The sequence below is a fragment of the Trachypithecus francoisi genome, unplaced genomic scaffold (assembly GCF_009764315.1).
Source record: "Trachypithecus francoisi isolate TF-2019V2 unplaced genomic scaffold, Tfra_2.0 Lachesis_group5, whole genome shotgun sequence".
NCBI lineage: Eukaryota > Metazoa > Chordata > Mammalia > Primates > Cercopithecidae > Trachypithecus > Trachypithecus francoisi.
In genome coordinates, this window is record NW_022681470.1 from 14,101,239 (window position 1) to 14,118,986 (window position 17,748).

The 17,748-nt window shown below is 37.9% G+C and overlaps 1 protein-coding gene across 5 annotated transcripts in view; it reads left to right on the forward strand.

The window, feature by feature from the left end:
• The window catches only part of TARBP1 (TAR (HIV-1) RNA binding protein 1), an 84,350-nt gene that overhangs the window by 22,273 nt on the left and 44,329 nt on the right, over positions 1–17,748 (forward strand). For 4 of the 5 annotated variants that reach the window (XR_004434468.1, XR_004434469.1, XM_033200619.1 and 1 more), the window contains exons 10-13: positions 6,874–7,012; positions 8,863–8,962; positions 10,481–10,653; positions 17,286–17,383. Coding sequence is in view for 3 of the 5 variants with exons in the window: in XM_033200619.1 (XP_033056510.1) it covers positions 6,874–7,012; positions 8,863–8,962; positions 10,481–10,653; positions 17,286–17,383 (510 nt within the window). In the remaining 2 variants the exon portion in view is untranslated. The remainder of the gene's footprint in view (positions 1–6,873; positions 7,013–8,862; positions 8,963–10,480; positions 10,654–17,285; positions 17,384–17,748) is intronic. The other variant, XM_033200620.1, reaches the window with a different exon arrangement.

A 17,748-nucleotide genomic window follows, 5' to 3' on the forward strand; every position in this document is an offset into this window, starting at 1 on the left:
AATAATGACGATGTTAGACTCAAACACAGTAAGTGACACAAACTCCTCTTTCTCTTTTTTCTGTCATTGAATGGCTCCTTCCTCCCCTCCGTTGTCCAGTCCTTAACGTTTTGGTAATTCTGAGTTTGTTCTGACTTTTTGCATCCAATTCATCATGAAACTCTCCTGTCTCATAAACATCTTTCTTCTTCTCCATGCCCTGCTGTGGCTCTAGCTCAGACCCTCCTCATGCGAAGCCCCTTGTGATGATGTCTTGTTGATGTTGCGTCCCTGGCCTCCAGGCCCCTTACTATGCCACCCTTTTCCTCAGGACTCTTCAGGGCCAGCCTCCTCCCTCTTTTTGTAAACCACGGGATTTAGTGGGTATGACTGAATTTGGTGCTTATTTGTTGTGTATGTGGTTCAGTTCTGATCTTTGTCCCCTCTGGGTTATATCGTTTTTGAGAAATGAAGAAGGAGCAAATTGTGGCCTTTAAAAAATGGAGTTTTATTTTCTTGATGCATCTAATTATATGGAATTTGAAAAATGTAGAACCATATAAAGAAAATAGAAATGATCTGTAATGCCTACCATCAAACTAAATTCATATTTTTTTGTTTAGTTTTTAATTCTTTTTCCCTATGAATATATGTATTCTCTTACTTGCTTTCTCATTATAGATAAGTATATGTGTATTTATAATGATACATACAATCTTTCTTAATATAGATTGAACTGTTTTAAATTTTATTTTTTTGTATTCACATAGGAGCATTTTAACATGTTGCTAAGTAATTTTTCAAGATGTAGTAAAAATTCAGTTGATTATATCTTGTAAAATTTATTGAATTAGTTCCTTTTCTTGGACTTTGTTTCAAAGTTTTTGCTTTTATAAATAACATTGGGCTGGATGCAGAGGCTCATGTCTGTGATCCTAGCACTTTGGGAGGCTGAGGTGGGCAGATCACTTGAGGCCAGGAGTTAGAGACCATCCTGGCCAGCATGGCAAAACCCTGTCTCTAGTAAAAATACAAAAATTATCCGGGCATGGTGCTGCGTGCCTGTAGTCCCAGCTGCCTGGGAGGCTGAGACAGGAGAATTGCTTGAACCCGGGAGGCGGAGGTTGCAGTGGGCTGAGATTGTGCCACTGCACTCCAGTGTGCACGACAGAGTGAGACTCTGTCTCAAAAAGTAAATAACATTGGGAGAAACTTATTCCTATATGTTTTTATTTATACCTGTTTTTTAGGATAAGTTCATAAAATTGAATTTTGCCGTATTTCAACAGTTTTAAGGTTCTTGATATAGATTGAGAGAGGTTTCAAAGTATGACAGTGGACATCCACTTTATCTACAGTGATGCAATACCAAATGTATCAGCATGGTAAATTCTTTGCCACTTTGGTAGATGAAACACAGCATTTGGTGACTTTATTTGCATTATTCCGATGACAGTTTTTTAAAACATTTTTTCATGTCTTTGTAGTATTCCTTTTGTGAATTGTCTATTACTGTCCTTTCCCCATTTTGTTTTGGGATTTTGACTCGTCTCAAAAAACAAACAAACAAAAAAACAAATAAAAGGGTATTGACAAGTTGTTACACCCATTGCAAATAACTTTTTTTTTTAGTTCCTTTTTAAAAAATTTAGCTTTGCTCACTGAATGGGTAATGAATTTACGTGATTTGAAGATTAAAACTATTGGTCAGAAGTGTCTTATTATTGTTTTGCTCTTCTATCCTGCCTTGATCCTTATCCTACCCCACCTTATCCCTAAACAAAGGTGTTTTTGATATAGACTCTGCTTAGTACCTGGCAAGTTTTCATTAAAATATGTATTCATAGTGATTTCTTTATCTCAGTAGGCAAAGACCCTTCTTAGTCTTTTTTGTAAAGTAAAGCTTGCATAGTATTTTGTAAAGTAAAGCTTGCATAGTATTCCATCTGGTGGTTGTACCACTGTTTATTCAGCTTCTCTCATTGCCGAACTGTTGAGTTGTCCAGTCTTGTGGCTTTTACAGACAATGCCACAATAAATGAATAGTCTGCAGAATGGAGTCCTAGAATTGGGATCAGTGGTCAGAGGTTGGGCGACTGTGTAATCTTTCTGGCGATTGCCCAATCTTCGTCCATAGTTTCCTATGGCTGCTGTAATAAATTACCACGAGCTTTGTGGCTTCAAATAACATACATTTATTGCCTTACAGTTCTGGAGGCCAGAAGTCTGGAATCCGTTTCACTGGTCTGCAATTAAGATTCTGGCTGGCTGTGCTTCCTTATAGGGGCGAGTCCGTTTCCTCATCTTCTGGAGCTGTATTGCTTGCATTTCCCGGCTTATGGTCCTTTCTCCATCTTCAGAACCAGCAGCCTGGCGTCTCGAGATCTCTGCTTCATCTTTATATCACATTCTTCTCTTCTGTTTCTGTGGCCAGATCTGCCTCTGCCTTCCTTTTGTAAGGACACTTAGGATTACATTGGACCCCCTCAAATAATCCAGCATAATGTCCCCATCTCAGAATACTTAATCTGCAAAGCTCCTTTTGCTGCATAAGGTAACATTCACAGGTTCCAGGGTTAGGACCTCGGTATCTCTGGGGCCTACCATAGGGTTGCAGGAATTTCACAGGGTATGATAGTGCCTGTTGTGAAGCAGGATTTTTTACCAATCTGGGAAAACGCATTTTCCCAGATTGGTAAAAAAGGATGGGAAAGGGCATTTCAGTGTAACTATAAAAAAAAGGATGGGAAAAGGCATTTCAATGGAGTTATAATTTATCATTCTCTTATAGTTTGTAAGTTCGGGCATCTTTTCAGTTTCATTTTTGATTTTTGATTTTGTTTAGTTATTTTCCTGGTAGCTTTTTACTCTGAAAAATTTTTTAAATTCTTAGAAGAATATAATGAACTCTCATGTACCCATCACCCACCATCTACGGTCTTTTTTTTTTTTTTTTTCCGAGACAGAGTCTCGCCCTGTTGCCCAGGCTGGAGTGCAATGGCGTGATCTTGGCTCACTGCAACCTCCGCCTCCCAGGTTCAAACGATTCTCTTGCCTCGGGCTCCCAAGTAGCTGGGATTATAGGTACCCGCCACCATGTCCAGCTAATTTTTGTATTTTTAGTAGAGACAGAATTTCACCATGTTGGCCAGGCTGGTCTCAAACTCCCGACCTTGTGATCTGCCTGCCTTGGCCTCCCAAAGTGCTGGGATTACAGGCATGAGCCACCGCACCTGACTGGCCCATCTTCTTTGACCCGAACCTCGTACTCTCCCTTCCTCTCCCAATTATTTTGAATCAAATCCTATCAAATCTTATTTTTCATCTATAAGTATTTGAGTATGTACTGCTAAAAGATAAGGAGTTTAAAGGGCTTAAAAATAATCCCTTATCACACCTAAAAAAACTAACAGTATTTTTAAAATGTATTTTATTTCTGTTTGGTCAGATGTCCAATTTTGTTTGTTCAGGTGTTCAAATAAAGCCTATTCACTACAGCTAATAGGCATAGCTTTAAAATTGTGGACTGTAATCCGGCTGGAATTTATTTTGTTGTATGGTATGAGTTGTGAGTTTTAAAAGATAAAATTCGTGTAAAAATGCTTTAGGCTGCCTTTAGCCCGTATTAAATGTAAATATCTGCTGTTACCAATAATGTCTTTTCGCCCTGGTTTAAGGAGTGAGGTGTTTGCCTGTTGTATTGTTTATTTGTTTTTAAGGAACCAGCTGTTAGATTTCTTTGTTCCCCTTGATTTTTCGGTTCTGTGATGCTTTGGTGTGTTTTCATCTTTGACTCTCCTTTGGTTTGTTTTGCCTGTCTCCTGATGTCTTGGAGTCATTTGTTGAGAACTATGTATTGCACATCTCCCACAGGCCATGCACTGTGCTGAGTGTTGGGAATACTGTGGTCAGTGAGAGAAACGTGTTGACTACCCTCAGGAAGCTTCTAGTTGGTTGTTTATAGCTGAATCCAGATTTCAGTTCTTTTTTTTTGTTGGAAAGCACTTACATATATGTATATATATTTTAGTGTAGATTCGACTGTATCCTATAACTTTTGTACATAGTGTTCCCATTATCTAAATATCTAGTTATTATAAATGTTAAGTCATGTAAAGTCATTGATATTCAGTCATTTTAAACCTGTAGAAATGGCTTTTTTTATGTAGCTCACTCTAAATAGTTTTTTAATTAATAGACTTTATTTTTTGAAACAGTGTTTGGTTTCCAGAAAAATTAAACAGAAAGTGCAGAGAGTTCCGACCAGGCATGGTGGCTCATGCCTATAATCCCAGCACTTTGGGAGGCCCAGTAGGCTAGATCGCTTGAGCTCAGGAATTTGAGACCAGCCTCGGTAACATAGCGAGACCCTGTCTCAATATATTTTAAAAATAAAGTAATAATGTAAAAAAAAAAAGTACAGAGAGTTTCCACATACTCCCATACCACTCTTCCCATCCCTACATACAGTTTCCCCTATTGTTAACATTTTGTATCAATGTGGGTCATTTGTTACAATTCATGACCCACATATTGATTACTATTATTAACTAAAGGTCATAGTTCACATTAGGGTTCACTCTTCGCATTGTACATTCCATGGGCTTTGACAGACATATCATACACAATAGTCTCACTGCCCCCAAAAATTATCTGTGCTCTGCCTGTTCATCCCTCCTTTCCCCCAAACCTTGGCAGCTGATCTTTTTACTGTCTCTAGTTTTGTCTTTTCTGTAATGCCACATAGTTGGACTCATACAGGACATAGGCTTTTCAGATTGGCTCTTCGACTTAGTAATATGCATTTAAGGTTCCTTCCTGTGTTTTCATGGCTTGATAGCTCATTTTTTTTTAGTGCTGACTAAGACTTCATTATCTGGATGGACCACCATTTATTTATCCATTCACCTACTAAGGGACACCTTGGTTGCTTCCAGGTTTTGGCAGTTGTGAGTAAAACTACTGTAAACATCTTTGTGCAGGTTTTTGTGTGGACATAACTTTTCATCTTATTTGGGTAAATACCAAGGAGCACAGTTGCCAGATTGAGTGATAAGATTCTGTTTAGTGTTATGAGAAATTGCCGAGCTGTCTTTCGAATTGTACTAGTTTGGATTCCCACCAGCAAAGAATGAGAGTTCTTACTGCCCCACATCCTCTTAGCATTTGGTTTGTCAGTGTTCTGGATTTTAGCCACTCCAATAGCTGTATAGTGGTGTCTTACTGTTTTAATTCCCAATTCCCTGGACATAGATGATACTGAGCATTTTGTATATGCTATTTACCATCTGTATGCCTTCTTTGGGGGAGGTGTCCAGTTCTTTTGCAAATTTTTAAATTAGGTTGTTTGTTTTCTTATGGTGAGGCTTTAAAAGTTCTTTGAATACTTTGGATACCAGTCCTTTATCAGATATGTGTTTTGCAAATATTTTCTCCCAGTCTGTGGCTTGTCCTTTCATTCTCTTTATGTGTCCACATAGATTTTTGAGATTTGTATTTTAATGGGGAATCAAGGGAGCCTGCCTACCCAGAGACTGCCATTTAAATGTCATTTTAAACCATAAGTCTGACATGAAAACTCTTTGAAGGGAAAATATTCTGAATTTTGTGACAGATTTGATAGAGGGAAAGAAAAATATCAAATATGAATTAGAGTTTAGTTGTCAAAAATAATTTTGGTACAGCAGAATCATGCCTGTGGAAATACAAGCTTTGAAAAGCCTCACATGTTTTACAGGAATAATTAGGAAATGTAGTCTGGCCAGTTTTAGAGGAATACAAAGAAAAGTATATACTGTTAGAAGATAAATACCGGCTGACCTCACTGTTAGACAGATAATATCTTAAGATTATCCGACTTGATAAAGACCTACATAGAACAACCTCCTCTAGCGTTATTGGCCTGCTCACTCATTGTACTTGTGTGGTGTCTTTTAGTCCTGACCACTTCATTCATCCAGAGTCATCCATCAGTTTCGTCTTTGGTCGAATGATGTGTTCTTCCTTTGCCTCCTTGTAGTAAACTTTGGATAACCCTAATGTACACAAAAAATAATTTTTCAAAAATGCTTACTTTTTAGAAAGACTCATTTCATAATTATTTTCTTCATATTTAAACTCAGTTATTGAATTGCTTATTAAGACAGATATTATAAAAAGGAAATTGAGAACATATTTAGATTTTAAAACAAAAGTTTGACCATTACACGTGACCAAAGATGAGTTGTGAAATTATGTGACTTTTATGTGCAAACCTTCTAAGAGATGTAATGGAGAAGGCCTTGGACAGTGTTTCTCTTTTAAATTAATATACAGTATTTTAATATGCATGTATGATAGAAAATAAACTTGTGAGGAGGGTAGGAACCTTGATTATAACTTAATTTTCAAATTCTACCTTCTCTCAAAGGTAAAGTTTTAGTTGAAGGTTGTAATTTGTTTTATGTAATGCATTATTTTTTATAGAGATCTTTACCTCATTAAAATGTACATTTTATATAAGCTACATTAGAAATTCTTGCCTGTTAATGAAGTTTATACATTGTTTCAAGGAGATCAGAAAACACATACACACATATATATGTGTGTATATATATCACATATATGTATATATACACATATACGTATACATAACACATATCACATATAGTACATATATATCACACATATATATCACATATATAACACACATATACACATACATACATATATACACTTAGTTTTTTTGTTTTTACTGTCTGTGGAACTCAAGTATGCTAGTAAATGGTTTATTACTTTGTATTCAATTATTTAAATTCAGTTTATTGTGAAATAAAGAAAATTGGTTTAAGGAGGTTAGAAACCCTTTGTTCGGTTAGGTTTTTAAAATAAAGTAATAACTGTTTTCTTTTCCAGCTGTGTGACTGGCTACGTGTTAATGAAAGCTATTTTAAGCCATCCCCAATGTGTAGCTCCATTGGACTTCACAAGACGTCTTTAAATGCTTATGTGAAGAGCCTTATTCAAGAGTATGTTAAGTCATCTGCTTGGGAAAGTAAGTCTGCAATCATTTTTATCGATTGATATAACCAAAATATTTTAAAGAACTTTTAACTAGTTTTTCAGACCAAGAGTTAGGCTTTATGAAATATATGATGATTTATTGATGCCAAACTTGTATTTCAGTAAAATAATGTGAAAAAAAAGGAAAGATACTGTCTCCTAACTTGTATTAATACTTTATCTCTTCTGAGACTTGAGATTTTAAATTACTTTACGTTTAAGGAAGCTAATAAGTTGCCAGAGTTAAGAAGTGGACACAAAGTAATTTATTTATTCTACAGTTACTGGGTCCCTGTGAACTAGATACTGCAGATATGGCTTTGGAGCCTCTGTAGTGGAAATATGTGCATTGGAAATATGTGTTTATCTTTTTCATTTTTAAAGCACTACGTTTAGTATGAACTGATTATGAAAAACAATTTTAAACAAAAGCTGTGTTTAAAAGGATAGTTTTGTTAGTTTCTTTTTCAGCAGATACTTTGCAACATCAATTTTACAAAGATCCTTTCTTTGAGGAAATATGTAAGGCATTAGAGAAGCGCTCTTAACAGATTCATTAATTAGGATTCTTTTTACATTCCTAATGCTTCCTTTTCATTAAAGTCATTGGTGATAATTTAGGAAAATTGCATCTTCGAATTTAACATGTCTTAAATTTCCTAGCTGTGTCTCACACAAAGTCATTTTCATCTCCTGGTTTCTCTAAGCTGACCGTGTACTAGGTCTTAAATGATGAGATAATTATCCTTCCAAAATGCATGAGTTTATGCTTCTTGGAACATTTGTCTTTTGTGTTTTTAGTCTTTTTTGGTCTGTCTATGTCTAGTAAATGTCCTATGCTATTACGTTGGAAGATTATTTGAAGTAAATATGTTAGTCCCTACTAAAGTGGACATCCACTGGGGGCTCAGATAGGGGCCTGAGAGGCCATGGCCTTTGTGTCTTCATTTAATCTCATTGCTGGTCACATTTTAGGGAAGACTCATTTCAGCTGAAATACTAGAATTGCCTCTTACCGAGTTACCTTGCATCTACTGTTGCTTCCTCTGCAATATCTTTTCCACATGATACCTAGATAAATCTTTTCAAAATACAAATTTTGATCTTAGACATTTTTCCTCCACTTCTTTGTATTTATTCCTTTTAACCTTCGGTGGCTTCCTGTTGCCTTTAGGGCAGGGACAAGGGTCCTCTGCATGGCCTGCAAAGTTTCCTGGTCTCTCTTATGCCTGTTTATGCCACTTCAGTTTTTGCTACTCCCTGTCACGTAGTGCACACCTGAGCATACTTCTGTTTTCTGGAATATGCATGCCTTCTTGTGCCAGAAGACCTTTGATGTGCTCTTCCTTCTGTCTAGAAAGTTCTTATGTCCCTTCATCTTTCCTCTTGAGCTGTCACACTCAGCCCAACTGTCATTTCTGCAGGAAAACTTCCTCTTACTCTCCAGATAAGGGCACATCTTCCTAGTGTAGACTCCACTAGCGCCATTTACTTCTCCTTTATAGCCCTCACTATAATTGCAATTTTCTATGTATTTATTCTTTGATTAATGCTTTTCTCCTGTATACTAAATTCCATGAGCACAGGAACCACTGTGTCTGCAGCACCCAGGTAATTGCATGGCATGTAGCAGGTACACAAATTTGTTTTTTGTTCATGTTGAAATAGATACGTATTATAATGAGCCATGCTCTAGGGTGTTCTACTGTATTTCATCTCAATTGTATTTCTCTCATAATTTAATAAGGCATAATCATTTAGTGGGGTTTTTTTTTTTTTTTGAAGCATCATCCTTGAAGGATTTTGTTAATGCTTTGCAAACCTTAACTATTGTTATTTAAGCAGGAGAAAACTGCTTTCTGCCTGATTGGTTTGAAGCCAAGCTTGTTTCTCTGATGGTCTTGCTGGCTGTGGATGTGGAAGGAATGAAGACTCAATATAGGTAATTGTTTCTATAACTGAAAAGAAAGCCTATTTTAAAAAATCCTGATCAGAATTATGATGTGTATTCAGATTTTTGAATGATTGAAGTGAGTTGATCACAAGGTATTAAGGGAGGGTACTAGAACATTCACCGTATACCGAAGAAATGTTTAAAGTTAATAATAAATAGGAATAGGGCATATTAGTGCTTTTAAATTGGTAAATTAAATGTTAAACTTAACAATTTAATGTTAATTAGATGGCTGGGCATGGTGGCTCACGCCTGTAATCCCGGCACTTTGAGAGGCCAAGGTGGGCGGGTCACCTGACATCAGGAGTTTGAGGCCAGACCGGCCAACATGGTGAAACCCTGTCTCTACTAAAAATACAAAAATCAGCCGGGCGTGTTGGCACATGCCTGTAGTCCCAGCTACTAGAGAGGCCAAGATGGGAAGTTCACTTGAACCAGGCGGCGGAGGTTGCAGTGAGCTAAGATTGTGCCATGGCACTCCAGCCTGGACCACAGAGTGAGACTCTGTCTGAAAAAAATTTAATGTTAAATTAGAGAAGATTAAAAAACTATATACCATAATCACTGGTTTTAGATCAGAATATTAGAAGTGGATTACAAGATTCCAGTGTAAGTTTAGGTAAAGAGATTTACTGGATTTGACTCCTTTGTACAATACATAATCTAAAAAAATAGCAATAAAGATAAAACAATCTTATAACAATCTGATTTATATTTTGTGAGAATGGAAGCAGATCAGTTTTCACTAGATTATAGTTTTGCAATAAGCAGCATCCTTAGGTAGAACAGGTAGGATATTTGCATGGTATACAGTAAATTTGACTTACACCAAATCTCTTTTCTAGACAAAGACTGAAGTTGGTTATCTAGCCTGGGAAAATAAGTGAGACCCCGTCTCTACAAAAATTAAAAAATTAGCCGGGCATGGTGGCTCACACCTGTGGTCTCAGCCACTTAGGAGGCTGATGTGGGAAGATTGCTTGAGCCTGGGAGGTTGAGGCCACAGCGAGCTGTGATCACACCATAGCACTGCAGCCTGGGCGACAGAGTGAGACCCCATCTCAAAAAAAAAAAAAAAAAGTTGGTTATAAACAGTTTTTAATAAATCCTTAGTTGTTTTTGTTTGTTTGTTTGTTTTGGATTTTTAAAAACATGTTCTGTTTCCTTGACTAACTTATGTTTGTTTTGGTTTTATATTTTTGTATTATGGAAGCAGGGTCTCATCAGTTTAATTTACACATAAATTGGGTATAGGATTTCCTTCCTGCTGGTGCCTGGCGTTGAGGACGGTGGTTCTTCCCTGTGCTTTCTTTAGTGAGTCGCTACACTCGGGAAAGCACGGACCAGAAGATGAGTCCTCATAGCTGCTGGTTGTCTGGGTCTTTCATGAGAGTAACTTTGTCTAATTGGATCCGTTAGCTAACCAGTTTTCACCCAATTAGAGGCGGGAAGCAATTTGCTTATGCTTTTGAAATGGTTGATTTTGGCACGTCTTTTAATGTCTAGTGGAAAGCAGAGAACAGAGAATGTATTGCGGATATTCTTAGATCCTCTTCTGGATGTGCTTATGAAGTTTGGTACCAATGCCTACCTGCCCTTGCTGAAGACTGACAGATGCCTCCAGTTGCTGTTGAAGCTGTTGAACACATGCAGGTTGAAAGGTTCCAGTGCCCAAGATGGTGAGGAGAAGTTCTTTCTCTTGGTGTCTTGCTTGATACAGCATTGGTATTTAGAGTGAGAAGAAATTTCTGACTTTTTAAAATAGAAAACTTAACTCTAAATAATTTATTGAGAATCTCGCAGTGGCGCTGGGAATACAGTGTTGAAGGAGCAACCATCTGTTCTCGTAAGTTGACACTCTAGTGGTTTCCATGCGTTGGTTACTATAATGTAATTTCATTTGCTTTTTAGAAAAATGTGTGTGTGCTTATTGATTTCCAGACCATTTTAAATGGTCACTATTTTGTATATGTTTAAGCAGGATCCATTTCTGATTGCCACTCTTGGCAGTGATTTTATAATTACTTGTTTTTAAATATGTTCACCTTTGAGTACCTTTTAAGTAGAAAATACTTCACAGAGAAAGTTAGTGATAATAGGTAGAAGCATTGAGCTCTTTCTTCTCTCCTTAAACTAAGGTATGTAAAACAGCAGTTGAAAAACCATAGACATCAGAGATGAGAGTAGTGACAGGTGAACCTCCCAGTCCTTCCTGACCAGTGTCGTTTGCAGTTTTAGAAATTTCCTATTTAAAAATTCTAGAGGAGCATTAGTATTAGGTTAAACCTGAGAATAAAATTGATACGATTATATTTTAATATATGCTTATGAAATACCCTGTTTTTTATAATGATAGTAGCAGAACCAAATGCTATGAAAATACAGTAAATTTTTAGAAGACTTTCAACTCCTTAAGGGCATACATTTGAATTCATTGGAGCTGTCCTGATTGTTTACTCCTATGCTCAATGCTTTCAGTGTAGAACTGGCTCACATGTGCCCTTGAAAAATGGCCATAATTTTGAATACAAACAAAATATTGTGTGATACGTAAGTTATATATAAGTTAGGATGCAAAGTAATTAAACACCTGTGTACTCACATGCAACCTAAGAATGAATTTACCTGTTTAGCGCCCTCCTGTTACTCTTTGTCTTCCTGTTTTGACTTATTACATCCATGCATTTTAGAAAAGGATTTTTAGCACATATATAGATATTTCTCAACAAGATACTATTTTTTTTAACTACTTTATTGAGGTTACATGTTAAAAGGCTTTACATATTTAATGTGTGCAACTTGATGAATTTGGGGATAGGTACCTGTGAAGCCATCACCACCATCAAGGCCATAGACGTATCCTTCACCTCCCAAAGTTTCCTCCTGCTCCTATTATTTTTTTTTTTTTTTTGAGACGGAGTCTCGCTCTGTCGCCCAGGCTGGAGTGCAGTGGCCAGATCTCAGCTCACTGCAAACTCCGCCTCCCGGGTTTACGCCATTCTCTCGCCTCAGCCTCCCGAGTAGCTGGGACTACAGGCGCCCGCCATCTCGCCCGGCTAATTTCTTTGTGTTTTTTTTTTTTTTAGTAGAGACGGGGTTCACCGTGTTAGCCAGGATGGTCTCGATCTCCTGACCTCGTGATCCGCCCGTCTCGGCCTCCCAAAGTGCTGGGATTACAGGCTTGAGCCACCGCGCCCGGCCTCCTGCTCCTATTATTATTACTCTTTGTAATAAGAAGACTTAACCTAACATCTTCCCTCTTCTCGAATTTATGAGTTAGAGTTAGAAACTTGGGAGTCATTAACATACAGGTAGTATTTGAAGTCGTGAGACTGGATGAGAGTGTTGGGGAGCAAGTGTAGATGGAGAAGGGGTCCAAGTACCTTGGGGACACCAATGCTAGAGGTTAGGGAGGAACAGCAGAGGATACCTAGGGGAATTCATCGCCAGAGAGGAGGAAAACTAGGAAGCCAGTGAAGAATGTGTTTCCTGAAGGAGGGCAGGATCCCACACCAGAGGCTGCTGATGCCCTGACAGAAGGACTGGGAATTGACTGTCCAGTTTAGCAACATGGAAATCAGTGGCGACCTCGATGGAAGCAATCTGGGGCAGTGGTGGGGCCGCTCAGGGAGAGAAATGAAAATAGTGAGTAAAATTGCGAGTTTTTTGTGTGGAGGGGCAGAGAAATGGGGCCATTGGTGGTGAGGAACGAGAAGTTTTTTTGTTTCCTTAAGAGGTGAATATAGCCGTGTGTATGTGCTGTTGGAAATGATTTCACTGAGGGAGGTTTTGAAGACATAAAGGGGTGGTATTTGCTGACTGGCATCCAAGCATAGGTGAGAGTGTATGGAATCCAGGACACAAGTGGTTCTAGAAAGTTCCAAAGGAGCACTGATAGAGATGAGTGCAGGTGGGTGGATATAGAAGGTTGTAGAAGTTCTTTTCTAATTTATTCTCTTTTTTTAAGGAAAGAGGAGATAGAGTGAGGGTGGGGTGGAAGTGTTGGCAGTTTGAGGACAGGGTATAAGCATCTGTCTGGGAAGGAGGCTTTGTGAGTGCTCTAAGGCAGTGCTGTAGGATTGCTGGGCTTGCTGAGCGCGCCCTTGAGGTTGCGATCGCGAATCCACAGTGACGGCAGTCCAGACGGCTGTGTTTTCCTCCAGCCTGTGATGTGCAATACCACTTTACTGTGCCTAATCAGATGAGATTCAGGGATTGCCATTCTGCAGATACAGTTTTTGTAAAATGATGTTTCCATGATTATATGTTTAATCTGCAATAACTGTATAATGTTTATTTTTAAATTTGAGGAAACATACTTTTAGTTACAATATAGCTTCCCTTTCATTACACTGGATTATATGAGCCTTCAGTAATTATTACTGCTTCTGTCCTCACTGATGGCTGAATTGGTCACTGTGGTGGGCTGGTCTTCTTTGCTGAGTCTCGCTTTTTTTGTGGGAGTAATCACTTGTCTATTGGAACTTTTCTTCCTGACATAGCTTTTTATACATAGTTTTACACATAGATAGTTTTATACATAAAGTTTACATTTTCACTATATGTAAGCGTACAGTTCTGTGACATAGAGTACATCCACACTGTTGTACAGCCATCACCATCATCCATCTCCAATTTTCCTCTTCCTGAACTGGAACTCTGTACTTGTCAAACACTAATTCCCCATTTTCCTCTTTCCCCAGGCCCTGGCAGTCACCATTCTACTTTCTGTCTCTATGAGGTTGACTCCTCTGGGTACGTCCTAGAAGTGGAATCATAAGCATTTGTCCTTTTGTGTCTGACTTATTTCACTGAACATCGTTTCTTCTAGGTTCATCCATATTGTAGCATGTATCATACTTTGATTCCTTTAAAAAGCTGAATAGTATTCTGTTTTTTGGCTAGATTATATTTAGTTATCCATTCTTCTGTTGATGAACAATGGGATTTTTTTCACCTTCTCTTTTGTGAATAGTGCTGCTGTGAACATGGGTGTACAAATGTCTGTCTGAGTCCCTGCTTTCAATTCTTTTGGAAGTGCGACTTCTGTATCATATGGTAATTCTGTCTCATTTTTTGAGGAACTGCCATACACTTTTCCACAGTGGCTGAACCATTTTACGTTTGCACCAGTAGTGCACAAGGGTTCCAGTTTTTCCACATCCTCTCCAACACTCGTTAATGGGCTTTAAAAAATAATAGCCATCCTAATGGGTATAAAGTGCTACTTCATCATGATTTTGACTGTGATCGCTTTTTGACCAATTCTGGTACCACTTCTTTTGGGATTCAGTTTACTACTACAAATTGTATGAGGCATAGGGAAGGAAACCAAATCATAATTTTTTTTTTTTTTTGAGATGGAGTTTCGCTCTTGTTGCCCAGGCTGGAGTGCAATGGTACGATCTCGGCTCACTGCAACCTTTGCCTCCCAGGTTCAAGTGATTCTCCTGCCTCAGCCTCCCGAGTAGCTGGGATTACAGGCATGTGCCACCATGTCCGGCTAATTTTGTATTTTTAGTTTCTCCATGTTGGTCAGGCTGGTCTTGAACTCCCAACCTCAGGTGATCTGCCTGCCTTGGCCTCTCAAAGTGCTACGATTACAGGCATGAGGATTATAGGCATGAGTCACTGTGCCTGGCCCCAAACCATCATTTTTATTTTGGCTTGAACTTTTGACCACAGTTTGTATATTGTGACAGGGTGTTAAATTCAGAGATGTGGCAGTGACCAAGGGATGTGCCTTGAGGGTGAGACAGAGGCTCTTTTGTATTGTGGTAATTAAGAGGAACCCCCTGGGGTAGGGATGATAATATTGGTTGCCTTGAAGGCAGCTACTTTTCTTCGTATCATTTTGTTCTCTCTTCTCCAAGGCCTAAGCTTTCCCTTGAAATCTCAAATTTATTTTAATTGAATGAGTTTGGTTGTATACAAGGAAAATAAAACTATTTTATGCTATTAATGTGAGTTTGATATTTAAAGAGTTGACTGTATATATAGGAGAACGAAAAGGCAGAAAGAGTAGTATGGAATATGGAAAATAAGAGTATTCTGTTTTTCCCATATTCATTGGTTATAGTTTTAAATTTTTTAATAAAGCCTTTTACTTTCCAATCATTTGCTGATGGCTTCTTGACCTGGCATGTGACTCATGAGCTACTCCAGAGGCCATATAATATAGCCCCTGGGTAACATTAAAATTTAAAAGTAATTTTTAATATGTGTAATCTCTTAATGAACACTTCTCAGAGTGATAGATACAGCATTTTGTGAGGTGTCTATTAAGTCTTCTGCCTAGTTAGTCCTTTGTCAGATACATGGTTTGCACATATTTTCTTCTTGTCTGCAGCTTATCTTTTCAGTTTCTTAACAGTGTCTTTTGCAGAACCAAGTTTTTATTCTGATGAAATCCAGTTTATTTTTGTTTTGTTTTATGGATCATGCAGTAGGTATTATGACTGGGAACTCTGCCTTAGCCCCAGGTCATACAGGATTTCTCCTTAGTTTATTATTTTACTTTTAGATTTATGATATATTTAGGGTTAATTTTTAAGGTGTAAGGTTTAGGTCAAGGTTAGTTTTTTTGCCTTTAGGTGTGTGGTTGCACCAGCACCATTTGTTGGGGAGCCTGAGTATCCTTTCTCTGTTGAATTGTTTTGCACTTTTGTCAAAAATTAATTGGCCGTGATGGAAACAATCCAAAGTAGATGGGTAGAGGAATGGATAATATGTGGTTTATACATATTCAGCCATAAAAAGGAATGAAGCGGTAATACATGCTACAGCATGAATAAACCTTGAAAACGTTATCATAAGGTGATCACTAAAGATCACATATTATATGATCTCATTTAAATGAAGTGTCCGGAATAGGCAAATCTGTAGAGACAGAAAGTAGACTGGGGTCGCTCAGGGCTGGGAAGAAACAGGGGTTAAGGGCCTGATGATTTAAAGGGTATGAAGTTTCTCTTTGTGGTGATGAAATGTGCTAATATTGACTGTGGTGATGGTTGCACATATCTGTGACTATACAAGAAACCATTGAATTAGATACCTTTAATGGGGGAATTGAGTGCTCTGTGAATTCTGTCTCAAAAAATTGTTTACAAATAATTAATTTGGCTGTATTTGTATTGGTGTAATTCTGGACTCTATTCTGTTCTTTTGATCTAAGTGTTTATTCCTTTGCCAATACCACAAAGTTTTGGTTACTGTAGATTTATAATAAGTCTTAAAATAGGTAGTGTGGTTCCTTCCGAATTCTTTTTTGTCCAAAAATATTTTGGTTATTCTAGTTCCTTTACCTGTCCATATAAATTATATCATCAACTTACATGTACTTACAAAAAAAAAAAAAAGGTCCTGCTGGGATCTTGACTGGAATTACATTAAATACATAGATCAGTTTGTGGGGAATTGCTTTCTTATGCTGAAGCTTTTAATGCATGAATATGGTATTTTCATACATTTATTTATTTAGAGACAGGGGTTTCGCCATGTTGTCCAGGTTGATCTCAAACCCCTGACCTCAGGTGATCTGCCCACCTCAGCCTCCCAGAGTGCTGGGATTACAGGTATGAGCCCCCATGCCTGGCCTGTCTCTACATTTACTTAGGTTGTCTTCAATTTTTTTTATCAGAGTTTTATAGTTTTCAGCATATAGATCTTACACAGATTTTGTAAGATTTATAATGATTTCTTTTGAGGGGAAGCTGTTATAATTGATAGTTTTAAAATTTTCACTTTTTAACTATATGTTACTAATATATAGAAGTATGATTGATTTTGGTTTGTTGACCTTGTATCCTGTCACCTTGCTGAAGGACTTATTAATTCTAGGAGTTTGTTTGAAGGTTCCTTGGTCATTCCCTGACCAGAAAGCTGGCGCCCATTCTGCTGCCCACCTTGTTGACTGCTTCTGCATCTGGTTACAACTGGGAGGAGGACCAGAGGGAGAAACATTAGTAAACTCACCACTGTTCAGTGTTACTTCTCTCTGAATCCACCTGCTATTTTTTCCTTGTCGAGTTTTCAAATAGCTGCTTCGTGCATGCTGTCCAGGGTTTATAGCTGTGTTCAGTGGTGAAGGGAAGAGTGTCCCTGATCCATTCTACCTACAACTGGGGCTCCTAAGTGACTTAAGGTTAAGTATAGCTTTCCCCATGGAGCGAATAATGATTATATTATTGCAGTTTATTTTTGGCAAGTGATTCATGTGCTTAGCCCAGTTGTACAATTACTAGAATATTTGGTGTGTTTTGTACCGAAGAACTGCTATCATTTTAGTTGCATGCATTTTTCCCCATTACAGATGAGGTGTTTACTGTTCTTCAGAACTTTGTCATGTCTACTACAGAGAGCATTTCTGAATTTATTCTCAGACGACTTACCATGAATGAGCTAAATAGTGTAAGTATTCATTGGAGTAACTTTCATTTCTTTCATTCTTTTCACCAATATTTCAGTGATCACTGACACTGTATTAATTTGAAAAGAAAAATTAATTTTCTCAAGAAACGGTCTTAGGAAGCAGTAGAAAAAAACTTAGACTTTGGAGTCTCCTAGTTCCAATTCCATCTGTATTGTTAGCTATGACCTTGGGCAAGTTACATAGATCTTCTGAGCCTCACCCCGTTTACATCCAAGGGTTTGGAGAGTTTCAAATGATGTAACATATTTGAAGTACTACACACATTCAGTGCATTTTGGGCCCATATCCCGAGATTCTGATGTGGCAGGTTTGAGACCGGACCCTGAGTGGGGGTGCGTGTGTT